This window comes from Eptatretus burgeri, chromosome 10 (genome assembly GCF_056783735.1).
Source record: "Eptatretus burgeri isolate ZD-2024b chromosome 10, Ebu_testis_v1, whole genome shotgun sequence".
Taxonomy (NCBI): domain Eukaryota; kingdom Metazoa; phylum Chordata; class Myxini; order Myxiniformes; family Myxinidae; genus Eptatretus; species Eptatretus burgeri.
In genome coordinates, this window is record NC_140970.1 from 78,052,820 (window position 1) to 78,077,819 (window position 25,000).

General features: G+C 45.8%; 1 protein-coding gene across 1 annotated transcript in view; it reads left to right on the forward strand.

Annotated features, from left to right (window-relative positions):
- The window catches only part of CLSTN1 (calsyntenin 1), a 197,785-nt gene that overhangs the window by 107,612 nt on the left and 65,173 nt on the right, over positions 1 to 25,000 (forward strand). Inside the window, exons 4-8 of the mRNA XM_085899036.1 lie at positions 220 to 428; positions 1,497 to 1,646; positions 2,579 to 2,764; positions 2,939 to 3,205; positions 10,382 to 10,503. Of these exons, the coding sequence (XP_085755162.1) occupies positions 220 to 428; positions 1,497 to 1,646; positions 2,579 to 2,764; positions 2,939 to 3,205; positions 10,382 to 10,503 (934 nt within the window). The remainder of the gene's footprint in view (positions 1 to 219; positions 429 to 1,496; positions 1,647 to 2,578; positions 2,765 to 2,938; positions 3,206 to 10,381; positions 10,504 to 25,000) is intronic.

Below are 25,000 nucleotides of genomic sequence, written 5' to 3' on the forward strand. Positions count from 1 at the left end.
CCAGAGCCATCTTGTGTGAATGCTGTGCCTTGAGGTTTACCTACTCTTTCATTCCCCTGGGGAAAATGAACTCTTTTAACGTCTGCAGAGATAAAAATAACAAGCACCACAAATTTCAGATGGTTGTTGCTGGAGCTCCAAATAAATTCGCCTTCCTTGTTCAACAAACATAATTCTATAACTCCATTGGCTAAGCCCAAGTGGGATGTTGTTTCTCAGGGCGACGGTCCATGTGCGAGTGAAAAGCGTGAACCGTCACACACCCGTGTTTGGGCGCACGTCGTACAATGGAAGTGTGACTGAAGAGCACGTCGGAGAATCCTTGGTACATGTCGAGGCCACGGATTCCGACTGCACACCGCAGTATGGAAACATCTGCGACTACCAACTGATGACACCTGATGTACCTTTCACAGTGGATGCCAGTGGTGAGGAAATGGAACCAACATGAGCTGCACATATACTGTATGTACAAGTCGCTCCACATACGTACCGTACGCTTTGGCAGTTTCTTGATTTAGTCTTTCTTTTGTTCCTTCAGCACTCTATTGTCCTTATGAGAATGCAGAATTCATAATACACAACAATGCAACTTCCTTTGGAATGTTCCAGCAAATTAAATTCAAATTTGATAATTTTGATTGAATTGCGAACATGTGAAGGGCACATTTCCATCTATAGTTTCTCTGAATGGTGTTTCATTGCTCACCAAATTTGAAATGAAGACCCTCATGAGCTTTCCCACTTATTTTTATGATAATTATTTGAGGGAGCAATATAACCGCCACACCCACCCCCTCCCCTCTCCCCTCTCCCCTCTCCCCCCCCCACACCCCCACACCCTCACCCTCCATCTCCCTAGACAAGGTCATAATAATCACAACTTCTTCTGCTGTTTCACCAAGTTTTATTGCCATTCTTGAGACGTGTGGATAATATCCAGGTGCTATATAATGTGGGCCCTGTGGCTGAGGTCTTCACACTCGAGTAATCCGGCTTCTCCACAGGGAAAGCCCCTTGGTGTTGTCATCTTCGCTGATGAGTTTACTTACCCTTAGGTGCTGGTCGTGAGTGAAATTGGTTGTTTATCAACAGCCTGGACTTGACACGAGCGGAGACACCCCTATCGATTTAGCTTGATAGCGAGGGACATCGCTAAGCGTCGGACAAAATTGCCGACTTCATTTTTTGCCCCTCACAAGATTGAGAAATATTTGCATTGCTTTGATCTCTCGTGCGATTTGTTTGTTCGTGAACATAGATAGCAAAGCTTTTGTTCAACAGTGTAAGATCCTTAAACTGCAAAGGACTAGTTGCATTGATCGATGCTGATTCTTTCCCTTAGATTTTGACAAACCTGGGCGATAACGTGACAATCATCTCCTTAGAGAGTTTCCTGCAATGGCTATTGATGGACGTTTTTGGATCCTGCTAGTCCAGCAGTAGTCAGAGACGTCCATCATCTAGTAGTGATAACAATGTGTGAACTCGTGCAGGTGACATCCGGGCCACGGATAAGCTGAGCTTTGCTGAGCCACGGGAATATCAGCTTTCGGTGACGGCCTTCGACTGCGGAAAGCGGCGGGCGGCAGAGGATGCCACCGTCACCATCCAAGTGGAGCCCACGTGCCGTCCAGGCTGGCAAGGTGTGGCTTATCTAAAGATTGCAAACTCCATTTTGTATTTTCTCTCTTGATGCTGCCTTGCAACACCGAGCCTGGTCTACCGATTGATTTGCTCAATAACTGATGATTTATTCCTCAGACGTTTACATTGTCTTGAGATTTGTGGACACCGAAGTGGTTCGACATCCAAAGAATGTCTCATGAGCATAATAATGAGATACGTGGTGCAGTTAGACCCTGGAGTTGTGCAAATTGAGGTGGAGATGGTAGGACCACCCTGATGAACCATGGATCACACATCCTCAATATTGAAGATTGCACAATGATCAAGTTCGACTGTGTGGTTGCACAATTTATTTGCCACCAGGTTGTTGTTGTTGTTTTTTCATGTTAAAGTAGTTTCTCAGCAAAACGGCTGACTTAGTAACTTGCTCGTTATTGAGCTGTCAAATCGGGATTATTGGAGGATGCTGACCTCCCTCCCGATGGGGGTTTAAAGCTAAAGCTGGCCGTCCCATCTGCAGTATGGTTGTATTTTTTTTTCTCCAAAATACAGTACTACACCTTATCGCACTGGCACCCTGGACAAATTCTCCGCTCGCAGTGCTGACTTGCAATTTTTAACATAGGTCTCTTGGGCCAAATGTACTACAAATGCCTTTATCCTTAATTATATTGTCATTCGGTTGATTAAAACGGTATCATTCTGGTTAAAGAAGAGGCACGCCAGCACTTGCTTGCAAACTTTGAGGAATATTTCAACTTGATTTGCTTTTGCCATCGGAGATGCAGCATACACCTATTGACTATTGTATACCTGTCTGCAAATTCATTTGAAGCTAGAAAGGGTCATACACTCATTCTACCTGTTCCGCTCTTGAGTAAGCGAAATATGAAAACTTTTGGTGCATTGTAACGTGATTCCACGTTCACCGGCCTCCATTGCATTCCAGGCTGGAGCCAACAGGTGGACTATGAGCCTGGTAGTGGGCTGCAGCCACTTTTCCCTGCAATCTTTCTGGAGACCTGTGGGCAAGCCCCGGCCTCTGTGCGCACTGCACTTGAACTACAGAGTAACCATGTCGGCCGAGGCTGCGACCGTGAGACGTATGCCGAAAGCTCGCGCAGGAGGCTGTGTGGTGAGCAGCCATTTGACTGCGTCGTTGAATAATATATGGTCTTTGACATCGAGTTTGACAGTTTCAAATAAAAGTTCGACCAAAATATTATGGCTTGCAATTTGTTGTGAATTTTATTGACTTGAGGAAAACGTGCTCACCGTCTCACTCCAATCCTTCACCATACTTTGATAGGAGCGACAGAGGGTGGAATCGAACTGCTCCCATCGCCTGCAATGCTAGAGAGCTGGACACAAGACATCCGTGTGGAGCAGGAAGCAGTCGGTGACGGTGGGGAGGCAGTGTTTCACTTCGAAGGATCGCAAGCCGCCCTGGTACCCGACTTGGTTGCACCAGTGAACCTGAGCGAGCGCTTCACGCTGGCCACATGGCTGCGACATGGAGTAGGGCATGCAGCACGCGGTGAAAAGGAGGCTGTGCTTTGCAGCTCAGACAAGGCTGGTAAGTCTCTCAAAGAATGAAGGAACTGGGGTAACCATTGCATGAAACATAAAATCAGATATTGTTGCAGCGTGCCAGTTATCCTGTTCAGTTTGTATTTCATTAATTACTTGCCAAATTTGGACAGATAAATTGCTCAGGCCTATAGTACCTCCACACCACCCCTGACACGCAAACCAACCACCCCTGACACCAAGACTTTCTTCCTTCATATTTATCATGTGATATTTCCAGGATGGGTGCTGCAACTGTTACCATATAGTCAGATAGGATAGTGCAGAGGTAGCACACTTACATGTGAGCTGTTTACTCTGGGTTAACTCCCCAACCAGACTATAAACTGGTGGATTCGTCCTTTGCAGGCAGGGCATTGCGTTACAAAGTGGATCGTCTTTTAGAGGGATGTTAAGCTGGGTGACCCATCTGCTAGAATTAGGTGATTGCTGTTAAACAAAAGATCCTATGGTGTCCTTGGTGAAGAGTTGTTAATTTATTGGCGGCACCGTGAACAAAGTACAGTTTCATGTCTATTTCACCCTCAGTCGAACGTCAGGCCTGACCAACCTGGTTGTGAAAGACTTGGGCTAAAACTTAGTACTCGGTTGACCCCACAAGAAGGTGGAAATAATTTGGGCCTTTAAATAAGTACAGAGAAGAGTAGCAGCTGTTCTCAGAAGAAGAAAAAAACATGATGTACATATTATATTGTTACGGTTGTGGAAATTCGCATTACACCATAAAGGGCCCTCAGGTGAGATATCTCTGTAAGTACATGTGTAGTTAGCCCAAACCCGTTGTATAGAGGGAATTTATGTGATCCATCCGGGCTGCGACGCTTTGAGTTAGTCCGTCTATGCAAATTCCGTCTATGCAAATTTTAGGATCAGGGGAGGTTCACGCCCATTTTTGCCCAACCAATGGCTGACCGGGGGGGGGGCGGTGTGGCCCCGCCTTCAATCGCATTCTGATCCGGGAATTTGCATATCGGCGGCGCCTGAGAGCTACAAAGATGCGAGGGGAAGGCGACTCAGGAGTTGGTTGTGAGAAGCGAGAAGCGTTGAGCGTTGGGGAGCGGAGTTGAGAGTTGAGCTGGAAGAAGGGGAGTGCGCGCGGTGGAGCTGCAGGCGGCGGGTCGGGGCAAGGGAGCTCGGGTCTGAGGCAAGAAGGACGGCAGTCGGCGACGAGGTTGCGGTGTGGGGGATCGCTCGTCTCGTCGCGGGACCCAAGCCAGCCAGCCACTCCCCTCCCCCAGGGCATCAACAATTTCCCCTTCCCCCGCGCTGAGATAGTGCAAAGGGGGCCCCATTCCTCCCCCTCCCCAAACGTGGTGCCAACGAGCACGCCAGGGACACGGAGTCGGGGCACAGCGGCGCGGATATTTTGCGGATTGCCCGCCAACGCGTCACAAGGACGCGGGTAAGACCTCCCCGGTCTCGCGGACCTGGCCGCTCCTCTAGGTCCCGCGCACATTTGGCCTACGGGCCTGTCTGCCTCCTTGTCTGTGAGGGTGGCTTCCTTCTTTTGCTTTTGTGTAAATGTGTGTTGGCACCGTCTGTGAAGTAAAACGGTGTAAGTGTTGCCGTGTGTACGCGTTAGGTCGGTGTCAACTGTTTTCTTCTTGCCTTTTCTTTTTGTGTATTCTGTAAGGCTGTATATACGTGCTTTCCGTGTGTCGCGTAATAAAATGCTTGCTTGTTGAACTGTGCCCATTTCGCTTCGTCTTTTCTCGATTTGAATCTCCATCTTGCATCACGTAAGGGGTTCGTAGTGGGTTCAACATCCCGGTAATTCATCTGAACCGTCCGGGTCGACGATAACACCGCTCGGTTATCCCGATAGTACGGAACGGGCCGCCCAAGTGGCTCATGTCCGGAGTCTACCTGTGGCGAGGTACGATCGCCCGGTTAACCATCCCCGTGGGTACTCAGGTAGGTCGAATTTGGCGAACAACCCTACCCTACGCGGGTGGCCGATTGGCATGATTGTGGTGAGGTCGAAAGGCCCACCCGTGACTAGCTCCCGGCGTTGTTCCGAGAGGGTCACGACAGAATTGTCCGTCCGGTGGGCGACGTGACGCGATTCGAGTTGCGTGGCCGTTCGCACGCTGGCGGGCGCGAATTCGCAACACTGGTGTCGGGGAGTGGGAAACAAACCCTCCCGTCTCCAACTAAATTTACGGGACCGGATCAAGGGTGAGTGGAGCGACCCTCCGTGTTCCATTAAATTACGAGCAATTTAAATTAACCCCTTACGAGAAACAACATGGAGTCTCAAGGCGAGCAGGTGCTGGGGGTAGATATGGATGTAGAATTTTTAGAATCCATGGCCCAGGATGAAATCCCCGAGCAAGAAATGTTTATTGTGCAGGAACAGTTTCCCCCCCCAACTGAACCCAGAGCCCGAAATGGGCGCGGCAGCGGCCGCGGCGCATGGCACCCCCCCTCCCCACCTCCATCAAATCCCCTCCCCGGCCCCCAGCGAGACCGATGGTGGCGGAGCGGTCCTGTTTTCACCATCGGTCATCACACAAATGGAGGAGATGATCACACAAGCAATGAGAGGGGAGATGCAATAAATGAAAAGCTGAATAGATGAAAATGCGTGTGTGGAAGCGACCACGTGTGTGAGTGGTGTGGTGGCGAGTGTGCCAGGATGCGTGCTTCCCAGCACGCCGTGTGTGAAAGGGGCACCGTGTGTGGAAGGAGCCACGTGTGCAAGGGGATGGATGGCATGAGTGAGTGAGCGGCCGAGTGTGAGGGAGACAGCGTGTGTAAGGGAGATGACGGTGGGCATGCGGGAGCACGCAGCCGCATCTCCCAGTGTGAATGTAATGGAGTGCAGTCTGAGTGTCGTGACACGCAGGTGTGCGTGGGTTGAATGGAGACGACAACGGCGACAGGGACAAAAGCCGGGTAGCGGCTGTAGCTATTTTGGGGACCGTGCCGGGTTTACACGGCGGCGAGCGCGAGGTCCGTGCTGTGCAATGCACGAGGCCGCCACGTGCGCGCTTGCGTGAGTGAAACCCGTTCCGAAAACGCCCGCGGTGGATGTTGCCGATCCCGCGATGGACAAAGGTTAGGCAGGATTTCGAATTTGGACCGGACGGGTTCTCCACGCGGGTGGGTGTGTTTAGCTCCAACGGACAGAGCACATGTGTTCGCGTGGGGAACCCCTCGAGACGTGAGGCTTGTGTTTTTTTTATACGCCGCGTGACGTCATGGCTGCGTGTATGGTTGGAATCCGGCAGGAGGGTGAATCCCTGCCGGATGGTACCGTCCAAGAGGGACGAGGGACGCGAACAGCTGCCATGACATCACGCCAAAGGTGTGCGGCTGTGAATTGCCGCGCTGGTGCGCAGGTTGCGAGTTACCGCGCTGGTGCTGCGCATTTAAAATAAAAAAAATAGCAAGCCTCGCTTTCGGGTGAACAGGACTCCCGGGCATGGGGTGGAAGACCCCCTGCCTGGGCACAGGATGGAACTAGTTCGGGGGAAGGGTTAGCTTAGTTAGACCGGCTTCATGGGGCAGGGGTGAGTCCTCATGGGGCCCGTGGAATGGATTAGGTAGAGGGATTGTAGTCGGATTTAGGAAGGGAGATGGGAAAATGATATTTGAAGACAGTGACTGACAGTGAATGTGTAGTGGGGACGTAGCTTAGCTATGTAGTGTTAAATGGAACGTGCTATAGTGTAAGGGATGACGTGGAAGCACGAGTTAGGTAGGGGATGTAGTGAGCAGGATGGCAGAGATTCAGCGGTGAGTTGTGAAGTGTGAAGTGGAAACATGTGCTTGGTGAGTGAGTGAGGCCAGCGGGTCTGTGTGAATGGAGCGAATGTGGAATGCATGGTGCGATGAGTGATTGGGGGGAGGAGTGACTCCTGCCCAAGGGACCCCGGAGTCAGTGTAGAGTGAGTTAGTGGGTTAGCGAAATTGAAAAATGGAGGTCGTTTTGTTGTTGGTGGGAATGTAGGCTCGATACCCATTTGGAGGGATGCAGGAGCCCTGTTTTTGGTCGTAGTGCTTTCCTTTGTTCCTATTTGCCTGCTTTTGTTCCTATTTGCCTGCTTTCGTGTGTGAAATAAAAGTGCTTGCTTGTTGAACTGTTTCCCTGTTTCGCTTCGTCCTTTCCTTTGTTGAATCTCCATCTTGCATCACGTAAGGGATTGATAGTGGGTTTAAAACACCCGGTAACCAATCTGAACCGTCAAGGTCGACGATAACTCCGCTCGGTTATCCCTGTAGCACGGAACGAGCCACTTAAGCGGTTCGTGTCCGGAGTTGACCTGTGGCGTGGTACAACCCCTCGGTAGGTTACCCGTGCTAGTACTTAGGTATATCGACTTTCGGCGATTCACCCTATTTTGCGCGGGTAGAATGCGGACTGGGTTGTGGTGAGGTTAAACCCCCACCTGTGACTAGCTCCTTGGCGATAGTTTCAGGAGGGTCACGACTGAATTGTCCGTTCCGGTGGGCGACACGTCGCGATTCGAGTTACGTGGCCGATCGCACACCGGACGGGCCAGAATTCGTAACAATATATATATATATATATATATATATATATATATATATATATATATATATATATATATATATATATATATATATATACATACACTAGCGATACCCGTGCACATGCACGGGATAGCAGTACAACATTGCTGGTAGCAGACGACAGACCGTACACGGGGAATGACAAAAATACGCATTGTGCAAAATGCAAGTGGTACTATGGAACGCCAAGACTTCCCAAACATTGGCGGCACGTCCGCTAAGTGCTGCTGCAATTTCATAGTGATCGTGTGATGGCGAGCCGAGTTTTTTGTGTGCAAGCTTGGTATTATATATATATATATATATATATATATATATATATATATATATATATATATATATATATATATATATATATATCTATATATATATATATATATATATATATATATATATATATAAATATATATATATATATATATATATCTATCTTCTTCTTCTTTCGGCTGCTCCCGTTAGGGGTCGCCACAGCGGATCATCCGTATGATCCGCATAGTGATTTGGCACATGTTTTACGCCGGATGCCCTTCCTGACGCAACCCTGGTCGCCTCTTACGACACAGGGATATGGTACACCTATTTTAACCGGGGTATACACCGGCCCAGTACACTGGTACTCATTTTGCTGACCTCGGAAGGATGACAGGCTGAGTGAACCCCCTGGTGTATTAATTCAGTGGCCCAACGGGGCTTGAACTCAGGACCTTTTGGATCCCAAGCCGCTACCCTAACCACTGCGCCAACACCAGGCTAATATATATATATATATACATCTATATATATATATATATATATATATATATATATATATATATATATATATATATATATATATATATATATATATATATATATATATATATATATATATATATATATATATATATATTATATAATATATATATATGAATGATATCTTGAGCTTTGAACCCTGGTGCTAAATATTTATTTTGTATTCTTGTTTTTTGCAGAAATTGGCAAAATAAGAAAAGAAGTTAAAGCTGTAAAGGGTTAAAACAGCCAATTGTGATTTTATGAAATAATTCTGTAACTTGTGGAATGATCTTAACGGGCAAAATCATCATTCAAATTTCAGCGTTTTGGGAGATAAATTTATTCAAAGACTCCCATTGCTATTCGAATGACTTGCAAAGAGCGACTTGTAGTTTTAAAATAAATTGAACGGAAGAAAACGCCGAATTGAAGTCATTGTTGAAAACTGTGGGAATAGAATGGCTCATACCAAGCACATCTTCTTTTCCCAAATAAAGGCTTCTCCATTTAACTTGTCTTTCCGTAATTCATTTGGCCATAATTGCCAGCTGTAATGTGGGCAGAAAGCTCTGCCTTTGCTGCACTTCGGTGCCACTGTCCATTCTGACACACACAGAGGACAGATGAAGGACGAGTCGTGTGTGTTGTGTCCACGTATGAAGAGCGAGGACTCCGGTAATGGGTGTATTATTGGGCTGTCAGAGCAGCTTGATTATTTGCCGGTGAAGGTCGTGTGCAGGTTGCTTTTTTTTTTTTGTATATTGCACCAACTATCAATTCATGCTTGTCACCTGCATTCTCCTGGGAAACAGTACTGCGTGGCTGAAGTTAAACCAAAAAAATAGATTTAAACGTTCATAATTCCCCTGATGCTTCCATACACACACACACACACACACACACACACACACACACACACACACACACACACACACACACACACACACACACATACACACACACACACACACACACACACACACATACATACACAATCTGTTTGAAACCGTATCTGCTTTTAACAACACTGCAAATCGCCTTGGAATGTTGGTCGCGGTGCCCTGATTCAATGAGCCAGTTGTGTTTTTAATCAACATTTTCATCGTGACCATGCTAACTCTCCTGAGACGAGTTGGGGTTCTCCAAGCTTGGAATCCAAATCCTTAATAATGCAGCGTGAAGCTTGACTTGAACCCAAAACCTTTGCCAAGCCAGTTCGCAAGATTCGACACTAATTTGTCAATAAACTGAAATCGCTCACATCGTGTCTTTCCAATTTACTCCTATCTTCCACGTGAGGCAATGCAGTGAATATATATATATATATATATATATATATATATATATATATATATATATATATATATATATATATATATATATATATATATATATATATATATATACATATATATATCACGGAACAAAGTAGGTTCGTTTTGTTTTTAAACAAGGTACATCAGGCAAAACGCTACCTCGGAGTACCAAGTGATTTATAATTTGAAAGGTAAAGAGCTTTCAGATGTCTGTGATCATTGCTTTCAAATACAGTGTATGCAACAAATGACCCCACTCGCAAAGTTGTCTTTATGACTTTCTGATACCTAAAACCAGCTGCTCCATCTGACAGTGCCACGGCCAATATTCCTCGGCGATTTGACAAACTCACCACCTCGTTAAATTTGACAAACTCACCACCTCGTTAAATTTGTCAAACTCGTGAGAGCACAAGGAGGTTCATTTGAGGGTCTAACCTTGCTGCTGCAATAATGATGACTGCAGGGCAGCTTGTTAAATGCACACAGCCACTCTAATCACTCATTTGTTGTGCCCTTGTGTTCTGCTACAGGTATGAACCGCCATCATTACTCGCTGTATATTCACAACTGCCGCCTGGTGTTTCTGCTGCGGACCGAGCTGGGTCATGGGGACCCTTTTCAACCAGCTGAGTTCCACTGGAAGCTGGAGCAGGTGTGCCCTTCCAACTCAAACTTATGTCATCCTCTTTTTCTTTTTCCTCTCTTTTTCTCTGATGCTCCATCCCAATCATACATTCGCTCCGACGAAGATCTCTTCGGAGAAGAAAAAGAGGCAAAGCAAGAAAGCAGATGTTAAAGTCGTACTGAGAGTCTGGCTTGATACTCTCCCATCTAAGAATGTCTGCTTCAAAATTTGGTGACTCATTTAGTTCTGAGATAGAATGTCATATTTTAGTAGATCTTAATTTATTCTGGAAAACAGTCTCATTCTGGAAAGGGGAAGGATAATTGCACGATAAACTAGTGCGGCACTCGGTAGAGCGCATACCTCTGCCAGGCTGAACGGTTTACGGATTAAATCCCATTGATAGATCGGATCTGGATCCAGATCTGAATCAAAATGTCATCGGCTTGTTATTGTCACCTGACAAACTCATTCACCAATTCGTCCTTGTCTCTCACACACCCAACCCGTCTTCCAAGTTTCGTCCAAATCCATCCATTACCTTTTGAGATATCCTGCTCACAGACAAACAGACAGACGTGGATGAAAACATAACCTCCATCCACCTTCGGTGCGGAGGTAATATCCAGATTTGAGTTCCATCTAATGCTTCGGAGGAACGTTTCACCCTTGGAATCTCGACAGTGAAATGCACAGATCAGGCTGTGAGTGGTGGGATCACCCAGGCCTGCACCGGTAAATATTCATGCGACCCGCGTAAATATTCTTCAAGTGTATTTCCCACAAGCGCATTTATATTAACCGTCAGAAAGACGCATTGCAACTGCTCTGAGGACGGACATTTTATTTCTTTGAGGTAATTTGTCGGTTTAACGCTCGAGTGAATGAACACACAACGCGCCTTCTTGATGGAGATGTTTAATTTCAACTTTGATCAGCGCAGGAAATGGTTCTGCTTCATCTCGCCGTCTGAAGACGTGTAATCAGGCAGGAATAGGGAGTTTGGGGGTGTGGGGGGAATCAAATGGCTTACAGTTTAACTCTGGACGCAACTTGCTTACATTGAATTTATGAACATTTTATTTATGTTTTTTATTACTATTATAGCTCTATGTGCAGTATAATAATCTGACAGGATGGTGCAGAGACAGCACACTTACCTTTGAGATATCCAGTCTTGGTTTGATTCATCACTCGAGTACAAGCTGCCTGCTCCGTGCTTCGCAGACATGGCATTGCATCAGCAAGTGTGCTCTCCCTCAGATGGACATTAAGTTGTGTGTTCCATCTGCTGGCATTAGTCGGTGAACGTTAAACATCCCATAGGAGTTGGTGCGTTATTGCCTGCACTCTGAACAAGTTACAAATTCCTACCAAAATCTGCTCCACTCTGAACGTCAGTCGTGTTGCAACCGGTTCCTGAAAAGGCTTGAGCAAAATCGATCTCCCTTGACCAACCCCCACAAGGAATGTGGAATCGATCGGGAACCATGAAAAAAAAAGTCTGTATCTATCGGCTTTCTTTTTCTTTTGTGACATCGAAGATGTTATTAAGTGGAGAGATGTCTTTGTTTCATGTTTTTTTCTTTTTTCTTAACCGTAAAACTGAAAAGGCACTGTTCGTTCCTCCTTGGGGAATCCATCGTGGCTGCATTTGCATTGTCTAACAGCTTTGCATTCAGCATATATAGCCACAAAGCCTGCAATTGCATAACTAGAAGCTTACTGCGTTTTCCTTTCCATCAATACAAGCTATCGTCCCCAAGCTGTGAAAGTCACAAATTTTGGAGTTTGGCGGCGGCGAGCTTTGTGCTTCGTCATCGAATCGTCGACCGTCAACAAAAAGTATTCTGTCTCAGAGTGCCTACAGAGCAGGGAGGGTGGCAAGGGGGCAGTTTGTCATGCTACGTTGGCACACCCGACCACGCTTCACCGCCTATTCCCCGTCACCGGCAGTTCTCCACACCTCGCCGTGTCTATGGCTTATTTAGCTATTCACAGCGTGCGCCTTTCCAGAGGCTGCGTGTGACACGGTACTCCGAAAAACGAGCCGAGATACGAGCGAGTAAACCCGAAAGAAATCGATGGGGCTCGACTACTTCAGCCATTTTGCCACATCATTGGCCACAAAAGATTTTAGGAGACGAAGCGTCGATGCCGCCGGAAAGTTTGCCTCCTGAAAAAGCAATTCATGTCGACTTGTTTGTGAATTTCTTCACTGTCGACAAACTTCCATTAGTCGTTAGAACTCGTCTTACATAGGAGCTAAGTCTATTTAGAGAGATTGCTAAATTTTTTATCATCTTTCCAGCACTGCTGAATTGGGTGTTGAAGGAGGAGTCGGGAGAGGGCAGGGTGGACCTTGAAACTGGCTGCCTTTCAGGTTCCTGCAGACAATGTGTATTTCTCCTTCCTTTTATTCATTCTTTTTCAATCTACAGTTCGTTAATTTCGCTTTACCTCTTCAAGGTTATACCTCTATCATAATTGTCCGATATTGTGTTCGTTCATTTATTTATTTTACTTTTTATTTCTATGCTTTCAGCAATTTCTATCGTTTATTTATATGGTTTCGGCTTTCGACAATGTTCATCAATTCAAGCATCCCAAGGATTTAGGTTATCATTATCACCAATGTATGACTTTAATATGCTGGGATGTGGCATAGTCCAAATGAAAGTCCACGTTATCTGGGTTTTCTTTGTAAAATTCAATTTCCATTGTGTTATTGTTATAATTTTTTCACTTAATTGCCTCAGATTTTCAGAAATGAAAAAAAAAAATTCTCGTAACTAAAAAACTTGTGCCACTGTGTATATTAACAGCTCATGGAAGCAAGGTGCTCAATTATTGTACTCGGGGCGCAGCATTTTTTGTGGAAGCTTCCATACATGATGTGGTTCGAATTTTCTTGTTCGAAGATGGTCAGACCTTCGCTGCCTGAATCTTGCCATCTGACGCAGAAACGGATGTACAGGCCAATAATGCATGGCATGTTCCATGTCATTGTTCTTCGCTGTTTCCTTTGTCGCGGAGACTTATTTCTGATGCCAAACATATTGTTGTGGGCCGGGGTTCGGTGGCGATAAACGACCACAAGGTGGAGCAGTGGAGTCGTCTCCCACCGAACACCCGGAGTTTAGGTCGTGACTCTCGGATAAGTCCGAGAGTTCACGGGTCCCTTAGCGGACCGTGGTCGCCAATATTTTGACGGCGTGGGGGGTAGGGTTAATTGCCTAATTTCAATATACAGTAATACCTTGACATACGAATGCACTAACTTGGGAGTATTCCGAGTTACGAGCCGTTGCTCGGACGATTTTTTGCTTTGTGTTACGAGTTTAGATCAGAGTTACGAGTGGAGCGAGCTTTGAGACGCGCGCAGCCAAGCAAGCAAACACCAACATCTCCCGCCACTCACTCGTTCAGTTCTCTTGGTTATCTCGTTGAGTCGGATCGTTAAGCAATTAATTACAATTAAGGGTCATTACACTTAATTGCTACAATTAAGTGTAACGGCAAAGGGAATAAAAAAAAATGTAAAAAAAATTGTAGCAATTCAGTGAATTAAAAAAAATATATTGTATCAATTACGTTTAGCGATAAAGTGTGATGAGACCTTCAAATCTCCTCCACCTATCTCCTCCACCACCGCCGCCCCCTCCACCACCGCCGCCCCCTCCACCAGAATCTTCTGTAAGCTGAAGTCGTCTCATCTCCAAGGTAGATAAACTTTATAAAACCAGTTTATTTATTTATGTTCTATTTTATTATCTCTGTATTATGTTTTGTATTAATTATTTATTATTTATAAATACATTTCTCATTTTTAAAACTACGTAACAAAGAAATTAGGGTGTTTTTTAGGGGGCTGGAACTGATTAATGGTATTTTCATTAATTTCAATTGGGAAAATTGTTTTGATATACGAGCAAACCGACTTACGAGCACGCTCACAGAACGAATTAAACTCGTATGTCAAGGTATTACTCTACTTAAATACCCACGTCGTCTAACTACCGGGGAAAACCACACCCTCGACGGACCTCGGGCGGAACGGACCGTTTAACGAGCCCGATCCGGGTGTAAACCGAGCGGGGATTACCAAGATCCGTCGGTCCGAATGACAACTTACCGGCCCGAACGGCCTTACTTTTTCTCAATACGCACCTCGCTTGGCCAATGAAAGAAAACACGAACAACGAACTGGAACATTTAACAATTGGGGGTTTATTTATCATCGGGCAGGGGAGCACAAAAAGAGCAGAGTTAAACAGACTATCAGAAATGCAATTTACAATGTACAAGGCACTTAAACAATTGCTACTTATAGACTGGGCCCACAGACACACCCGCACACACCCAAAAGAAATGCTGGCTGCGGCCTTTATTTGACCCTTCAGCTTGGGAGGGAAGGCGAGCTGAGGGTAAGAATTTGGTCGGGCACCTTTGCGCCCCGTGCGGTCTGGTCGAGGCGAGCTGGTTCGGGGGGGACTCGAACCCACACCTTCATCGCTGCACCAAGCACCAAGGACTGTGCTCTCCAACCAGCCACGCACTGACGAACCAAGACCAAGGAGAAGACCAGAGACGACGATGACCCAGGACCAGACGAACCAGCCAGCACCAAGACCTGCGACCCCCTAGACGAACAACGCTCCCCAGCGTGGCGTTCCTTTATTCCTTTCTTGTCCGGGGTGAGAAAATCGCCATCTGAGACGATCTCCACCCTCATTGGCCGGGGTGTCGTGGGAAAGTCTCCCTCTGGCAATCTCCACCCTCATTGGCCGGGGTGTCGTGGGAAAGTCGCCCTCTGTGGCAATCTCAACCCTCATTGGCCGGGGTGTTGTGGGAAAGTCGCCCTCTGGCAATCTCAACCCTCATTGGCCGGGGTGTCGTGGGAAAGTCGCCCTCTGTGGCAATCTCCACCCTCATCTTCCGGGGTGTCATGGGAAAGTCGCCCTCTGTGGCAATCTCCACCCTCATCTTCCGGGGTGTCATGGGAAAGTCGCCCTCTGGCAATCTCAACCCTCATTGGCCGGGGTGTCGTGGGAAAGTCGCCCTCTGGCAATTTCAACCCTCATTGGCCGGGGTGTCGTGGGAAAGTCGCCCTCTGTGGCAATCTCCACCCTCATCTGCCGGGGTGTCGTGGGAAAGTCGCCCTCTGGCAATCTCAACCCTCATTGGCCGGGGTGTCATGGGAAAGTCGCCCTCTGGCAATCTCAACCCTCATTGGCCGGGGTGTCATGAGAAAGTCGCCCTCTGGCAATCTCAACCCTCATTGGCCGGGGTGTCGTGGGAAAGTCGCCCTCTGGCAATCTCAACCCTCATTGGCTGGGGTGTCGTGGGAAAGTCGCCCTCTGTGGCAATCTCCACCCTCATTTGCTGGGGTGTCGTGGGAAAGTCGCCCTCTGGCAATCTCAACCCTCATTGGCCGGGGTGTCGTGGGAAAGGCACCCTCTGGCAATCTCCACCCTCATTGGCCGGGGTGTCGTGGGAAAGTCGCCCTCTGTGGCAATCTCCACCCTCATCTGCCGGGGTGTCGTGGGAAAGTCGCCCTCTGGCAATCTCAACCCTCATTGGCCGGGGTGTCATGGGAAAGTCGCCCTCTGGCAATCTCAACCCTCATTGGCCGGGGTGTCATGGGAAAGTCGCCCTCTGGCAATCTCAACCCTCATTGGCCGGGGTGTCGTGGGAAAGTCGCCCTCTGGCAATCTCAACCCTCATTGGCTGGGGTGTCGTGGGAAAGTCGCCCTCTGTGGCAATCTCCACCCTCATTTGCTGGGGTGTCGTGGGAAAGTCGCCCTCTGGCAATCTCAACCCTCATTGGCCGGGGTGTCGTGGGAAAGGCACCCTCTGGCAATCTCCACCCTCATTGGCCGGGGTGTCGTGGGAAAGTCGCCCTCTGTGGCAATCTCCACCCTCATTTGCCGGGGTGTCGTGGGAAAGTCGCCCTCTGTGGCAATCTCCACCCTCATTGGCCGGGGTGTCGTGGGAAAGTCGCCCTCTGGCAATTTCAACCCTCATTGGCCGGGGTGTCGTGGGAAAGTCGCCCTCTGTGGCAATCTCCACCCTCATCTGCCGGGGTGTCGTGGGAAAGTCGCCCTCTGGCAATCTCAACCCTCATTGGCCGGGGTGTCATGGGAAAGTCGCCCTCTGGCAATCTCAACCCTCATTGGCCGGGGTGTCATGAGAAAGTCGCCCTCTGGCAATCTCAACCCTCATTGGCCGGGGTGTCGTGGGAAAGTCGCCCTCTGGCAATCTCCACCCTCATTGGCCGGGGTGTCGTGGGAAAGTCGCCCTCTGTGGCAATCTCCACCCTCATCTTCCGGGGTGTCATGGGAAAGTCGCCCTCTGTGGCAATCTCCACCCTCATTGGCCGGGGTGTCGTGGGAAAGTCGCCCTCTGTGGCAGTCTCAACCCTCATTGGCCGGGGTGTCGTGGGAAAGTCGCCCTCCGTGGCCATCTCAACCCTCATTGGCCGGGGTGTCGTGGGAAAGTCGCCCTCTGTGCGTGATTGGACAAGGGGCACGCCCCTGCCTTCCTGGGAGGAGTCTCAATCTGAGGCGATGGAAATCTCCGCCCACGTACGTGGCTGGACACGCGTGAGTAATGGCGCGATGTGCGAAGTGAAGGAGTGATGGTTTCGGTTAGCTGGAGGCTCGATTTGTATTGCAAAAACCCTGACTAAAAAAGTAACTCGCAGCGCACGCATGTAATTCCCATTAGACACAGGTAGGGGACCCTAACTATAAACACACACTTATCGAGATAACTAAACTTGGGGACTGCTGTCTGCTTGTGTGCACAAGGCTTCCAGATTTGTAACAATATGACTGGCTGTGCAAACTGAGCTGGAGAAACATAATAATCCTTGTATATGATGTCTTTTCCACATTTATGATGGTTATCTTCTGGAAAGGATTTGTACCATTGATGTGTAGTTTCAAGATCCATACTCTCCACGAAGGTCTTCCTGATACAACCTCCAGGCATTCAGCCATGGAAGAAACTGAGCACATGGCATAGTCTTGTCGATCGTAACTTCTCTATCAGGTTTTAATGTGCAGACCTGATGTCTCTCATTTCCTACCTCTGAGCATTGCAAGACTCGCTGATGTCCTCGTTATGGTAACTTTTCCGACTTCAACAATTCCTGATTCCTTTGTGGTTTGTTGTATCCGTAAGTTTTTATCTTATTGTTTTCTATTTTGTGTATATTGACTTTACACCCTGTTCTTCTTCTCCTCCTCCATTACCCTCATACTGTATCTGTATTAAATGGAAAAAAAATCCAGCCAAAGGGTTAATGCAAATGTCTGTAGACACCTGAGTCCATATATATATATATATATATATATATATATATATATATATATATATATATATATATATATATATATATATATATATATATATATATATATATATAATAGCTAGGCAGTTGACAATGGGGCAACAGTTGGACACAACAAGCAACGCAAAAATGAAGAGAAATAAGAAGAGGCAGTGGAGGGGGATGAAACAATCACCTGAAGGTTGGAGGGTTGCATTAGGTCGGCTTATTGTGGATAGACAATATAACGGGTACGAACGTGGAATGACATGAATGGTGGTGTACCACCAGCTTGAAGCCCTGGAGGGAAGGTCAGATATGGGAGCATGCGCTGGAGCAGCGTATCTCTGCATCCACTTTCCGCCGGTACTCCAGGGCTTCCTCTGTCTGGCCATCCCTCAGGCATATTCCTGGCCCATCCCCATCTCCTTGAGATGCTGATCAATCAATGAAATGCTGAGATGGAGGCAAGGCTGGGATTGAACCATCTCTAGAAGACAGTTCCACAAATGGGAGAAAAGAGGATCAGAAGAATGAATCTGAGCAGTGAGCCTGCATTTTGGAAGTTTAACCAGGAGGAAGTTACTGGAAGAAGAGGTGCATCCTGGAGGACGTCGGAATGGTCGGATTGCTGAGGTAGCGAAGGAAGCGAGACCAGAAGAGAAACAGCATCAAATAATTGGAAAATGTACTTTGCTGATCGTGGTCGTCGTCCATTTGAATTGTGCATTGAAGACCATGCTACCAGCCCATACCTTTACTCTTGCTGAAGATACAATGACAGTGTTTGATGAGATGAGATTTACCATACTTTTTACAGAGCATTGGTGCTGCCGAAGCAGTCTCGGTATGGGTTATGCTGGGTGGTTTGCCATTGCCTTTCCAGCAATCAGTCAGAGCAGGAATTTGGAATTTCTTCAAGGTGCCGGTGACAGCTCGCTTACTCTTCACGAAGGACACAGTGGGATATTTAACATCCACCGAGTAATGCTGGCAGATGGGATGACCATTTTAACTTCCATGCGAGGGACGGCAGACACACTGACGCCTATCATGCCCGCAAGATACAAGGATAACAGTTTATAGCTGGGCCGAGATTCAAACCCAGGCTAGACAGCTCAGAGACGAGTGTGCATACCTGCGGGCTCTCTTGCCAGCCTTGAGAACGTTTACCCCCATATTATCACAGATTGGGCAGCCAGCTTTACATCCCCCTTCAAAGGATAGCCTGCACCGACATGTGGTTACCCCTACTGGCACCACACCAGAATGGCAGTTGTAGTCGAATGAAAAAATAAAAATTCGTAACTCTTCTTTACAAGATCGAGATGACTCGAAGAGTGGCAATTATATCCTGGACTTGGAAGTTTGCACAGTACCTGTTGAACCATCGTACAGCCGATTCAAATCTCCCCAAAAAAATGTAAACAACACATTTAATGAGGAAGTTCACCTGATGAACAACCATGGACTGACCTTCATTAGCAGCAGCTCATTGTGAGATGAAGGATGTTGCATGCAATTCTATTCCTTTTCAAACATTATGCAATGAGCTGTTCATTCCGAAGGTACTTGTGTTTTTTTTTTTTCACAGATCCCAATGGATGCTAATTAAAGTTGGGCTGTCATCTAATTTCTCAACCATTTCGGCTGCCTATTAAATGGATGAAGAATCCATGTGTGCGTTCAGATATCGTGTCAGTATTCCATCTGATTCGGACGGGAAAATTACAGCATCTGCTTTTATATTGCTTTGGGCATAGGGAGTCAGGGCTGGAGGAGTGAGAGGAGGGAGGCAACAAGCATCATCATGAGTATTTTTTAATTTTTGCAAAATCAGATGTTTAATAACCAGATTGGAGCGATGTCATCTTACTGCTTATCCTGCATGCCAACACTTTTCGTTAGTGTTCCCATCTGACCCCCTTGACTCCTGATGTGGGAAACCCATGTTCAAATCCCATATATTCCATTAATTATTTTTTACATTATCATTTTACATTATTTTACAATTATCAAGCTTCTGGGTCTCACTATCTGCCATGACCTTTCCTGGGAAAGTCACATTTCCAACCTCGCCTCAAAAGCCAGTCGCCGACTGGGAATCCTCCGTCGTGCTAAGTCCTTCCTCGGCCCTCTTGAGGTCCTGAACACTTACAAAGCTTTTGTCCATAGCCTGATGGAGTACTGCTCTCCCCTCTGGGCTGGTGCTCCTGCCTCCCACCTTTCTCGGCTTCACGCTGTCAAAACCAGGGCATTTAAGATCATCGGCATCTCCCGCAATGAAGCTGAGTCTTTGGGCCTCTCACTCAATCACCGCAGGTTGGTCGGTGGTCTTTCTGTCTTCTACCGACTCCTCTCCAGCCTTGCCCCCCCCTGCTCTCTCTGCGATTTGTCCCCACCACATTTCCACAGGGCGCTCAAGGTCCGCCAACAACCCCCTTCTGGTAAAACTACCAAAATCACGAATCACTGCTCATCTTCACTCTTTCATTCCTCTTTTTTCCCACCTTTGGAATAAACTTCCTCACTCTATTCTTTCCCATTCTTCCCTCCAGGCTTTCAAAACAGCTGTTCACCACCACCTCTTATCTTCCCCCATCCAAATCCTCGATCTTTTCTACCCCCGATAATCCACCCAAGCCCACTTCCTTCATTTCTCCTGCTTTCCTTCCTGAAAGTCCCTGAAATGTCCATCTTCTCTTCACCATGTTCCCCGTCCCATCCCCATCCCTCTCCCTTCCACAGTTCACCTAATGTGTCTGTTCCCCACTGTTTTGTCCCTTCCACTCCCGCCCCTCTTGTCTCATGCCTCCTTGCTGTGAGTTGTGTGTTAGCTCTCATACGAGCCTCGACCAAGGTATACAAAAAAAAAAATCTAATAAATCTCACAGAGAAACTTTCACAAATCATGAAAACACATACACACACACACACACACACACACACACACACACACACACACACACACACACACACATATACACACACATATACACACACATTCGACTCCACTGGACTTGACTTTACACAGCAGGTAACATTGAAGGAAGTAACTTAACCATCCAGAGCAATTTGTGTTCTGGCACCGTCAAATTGTGACGTCTCTTTTGTCTGTGCAGTCAAAGGGGCAATTAAAATTAAGGATAAATATTCCCCCTCCACCACCTCCATGGGATGCCAACCCATGGGGTTTATCCATGCTCTTATCTTCTAAATGCTGAACATCAAGTGCGAAAGCAGACTGCACCATTTTCCCTCTGCCAGCAAAGGTGGAAGGAGGTTGTTCTTACCCCTGTCTGTCTGTTTGTTTCCAATAACATCCATCCATTGGAACCACACTCTGTGCAGAGTGTTGGTGCTCCTTTAGCAGTCTAATGGGCTATTGAGCACAATCCCGGACGGGTCACCACTCCGACACAGGATACCTGCAAGCTGACACTCATTTTGCCGACCTCAGAAGGATGACAGGAAGAGTCAACCCCGCCTAGTATTAATTCAACAGCCAAGCAGGATTTGAATTCAGGATCCGAGGATCCCAAGCCCACCAGCCCAACCATTAAGCCAACAGCAGGCTAATAGTTTCATCCGATTAACCTGAAAATTAAGCAACAATTGCATAGTGCATCACTGGATTTGGAAACAAACTATTTTTGATGTCAAAATATCAAAGGTCAACTCAAGGTCAAACTTGTAAAATCATCAATTTCAGTCTGAAAAATAATCATTTTTCATCTGATTGACCTGAGCTTTCATTAAGAATGTCAATTTTAACCTTAATGAAATTAACAATTTGATGTATCCATGGCAACCTTTGGAGAAGGGGGTAGATTTTGCAAGCGTCGTGCTCTGCATGATGTCTTTTTCTTGTTGCTTGCAAAATCGAAGATTTTTCAAGTATATTGGTTAGTCGATTTTATTATTCTGTCTTTGTGTCTGTTTGTCACCGACAGGTCATAATTTTAAACCAATCTTTCAAAACTTCTCACCACATGGTGGAGTTTGTCATAAGGAAGAAGCCTATTATTTTTGAGGTCAAAAGGTCAAAAGGTCAACAACTTATGTGAGATTTCTAAATTCCTCAATTTTCATCCGATTGACTTGAAATTTGAAAAGGATTTCTATTTTAGGTCACTGAATTAAACAAGCCTATTGTTTTAGAGGTCCACATAGGCCAAAATGTCAACATAGGCTCAAGGTCAACAACTAAGGTGGTGTTTCTAAAATCCTCAATTTTCATCCAATTGACTTGAAATTTGAAGAGGACATATATTCCAGGTCAATTAATTCAACCATCAATTATTTTTGAGATCCACATTGGCTAAAAGGCCAACATAGGCCGGATTTCTAAAATTGTAAATTTTCATCCGATTGACTTGAAATATGAAGAGGATTTATATTTCAGGTCACTGAATTTGACGAGCCAATTATATATGAGGTTAACAGAGACCAAAAGGTCAACAGAGGCCAAAGGTCAAGAACTTAGGTGATATTTCTAAAATCCTCAGTTTTCATCTGATTGACTTCACAATTGAAGACAATATATATTTCATGTCACTGAATTAAACCAGCCAATTATTTTTGAGGTCAACATCGACCAAAAAGTCAACAAGGTCCCAAGGCCAACAACTACGGTGCTATTCCTAAAATCCTCAATTTTCATCCGATTGACTTGAAATTTGAAGAGGATTTATATTTCAGGTCACTGAATTCAACCACCAATTATGTTGGAGGTCCACATAGGCCAAAAGGTCAACATAGGCCCAAGGTCAACTTAGGCGGTGTTTCTAAATTCCACAATTTTCATCCGATGGAGTTGAAATTTGAAGAGGATTTATATTTCAGGTCACTGAATTTGACGAGCCAATTATTTTTGAGGTCAACATCGACCAAATGCTCAACAGAGGCCAAAGGTCAACAACTTACGTGAGATTTCTAAAATCCTCATCTTTCATCCGATTGACTTGAAATTTGAAAAGGATTTGTATTTCAGGTCACTGATTTCAACCAGCCAATTATTATTGAGGTGAGCATGAACCAAAAGGTCAACATAGGCCCAAAGTCAACAACTAAGGAGGAGGAGGAAATTGAGACCATACTTTGTGCAGAGCGTTGGTGCTGCTTAAGCAGTCTCCTTGGCTATTTGGCACAATCCTGAATAGATCGCCAGTCCGACACAGTATACCAGCATGCTGGCACTCATTTTGGCGACTTCGGAAGGATGACAGGCCGATTTACCCCACCTGGAATTAATTCAACAGCTGAGTGGGATTTTAACTCAGGACCCGAGGAACCAAATCCTGCCAACCTAACCATTAAGCCACTGCCAGGCATAACAACTAAAGAGTTATTTCTAAAATCCTCATTTTTCATCTCATTGACTTGAAATTTGAAGAGGATTTGTACATCAGATCATTGAGTTCAACCACCAATTATTTTTGAGGTCAACTTCAGCCAAAAGGACAACATAGGCCGACTTTCTAAAATTGTCCAATTTCATCCGATTAACTTGAAATTCGAAGAGGAGTTGCATATTTGGTCACTGAATTAAACCAGCCACTTATTTTTGTGGTCAACATAGTCCCAAGGTCAACAACTAAGGTGGTATTTCTAAAATCCTCAATTTTCATCTGATTGACTTGAAATTTGAAGAGGATTTCTATTTCAGGTCACTGAGTTCAATGAGCCAATTATTTTTGAGATTAACATTGACCAAAAGGTCAACATAGGCCCAAGGTCAACAACTAAGTTGGTATTTCAAAAATCTTAAATTTTCATCCCATTGACATGAAATTTGAAGAGGATTTGCATATTTGGTCATTGAATTCAACCCGCAGTTATTTTTGAGGTCAAATTTGTTCAATGGATTTTCCAAGTAACGTGTTCTGCACGACGTCTTCTTCTTGTTTGTTTTTCACCGACGGGTCACAATTTTAAACTAATATTCACGAAACTTCACCACATGTTAGAGTTTGTGATGGGGAAGAAACCTATTTTATTTTGAGGTTAAAAGGTCAACATAGGCCCAAGGTTAATAACTAAGGTTGTATTTCTAAAATCTTAAATTTTAATCCGATTGACTTGAAATTTGAAGAGGAGTTGCATATTTGGTCATTGAATTAAACCAGCCAATTATATTTGAGGTCAAATTTGTTTTATGGACTTTGCAAGTATCATGCTCCGCACGATGTCGTCTTCTTGGTATTGTTTGTCTGCTTGTCTGTCTGTCTCTTTATCGCCAACAGGTCACAATTTTCAACCAATCTTCATGAAACTTCAACACATGGTCAAGTTTGTCAAAAGGAAGAAGGCTATTGTTTTTAAGGTCAAAAGGTCAACATAGGCCAAAGGTCAACAACAAAGGTGGTATTTCTAAAATCCTCAATTTTCATCCAATTGACTTGAAAGTTGAAAAGGATTTATATTTCAGGTCACTGAATTCACCCAGCCAATTGTTTTTTGAGATAAACATTGACCAAAAGGTCAACATAGGCCAAATTCGTGATTTATGATTTGATTTTTTTTTTTCACCATTGAGAGATAGGGCTAAACATATATAGAACGATATCTCAGAAAGTTGTTGGCAGATTCAGACGAAACTTGTTGGACAGGTTGGGTGGTGAAAAATATGAATTGATTTGATTTTGGTTAAGATCCGAATCCAGATCCGGATACGATAATTTTTTAATGCCTTGGAAATTCTCCGTCGCATAGAGGATGACAAAGATTACCTGAAGAAGGTCATGTTCACAGACAAAGCTTGCTGTCATGCATCGGGGAAGGCCAAGCAGCACAATGTGAGGATCTGGGGCATTGACCACGTGGTCAGTGAACACATACACAATAGTCCAAAGGTCATTGTGTGGTGTGACCTTCTCTTAGTGGGTCCGTGCTAAGTGGGTCCATGTTTCTTTGCGGAGGATTCAGTGACTTTGCCTCCCCACAGATTGAAGACCTGAAAACCCGATATCATTTTTCAACAGGATGGCACTCCCCCCCCCCACCCCCAATTGGGCCTTAATCGGTTGAGCCAGCCTGAATGAAAAATTTCCAGGTTGCTAGATTGGCCAAGACAGACCAACTGCCTGCCCCCCACGATCACAATTCATAACTCCCTTGATTTTTTTCTGTGGGGGTTTGTCAAACATGTTGTCTGCAACACCATGGTGGCAAACCTACAGGATCTTC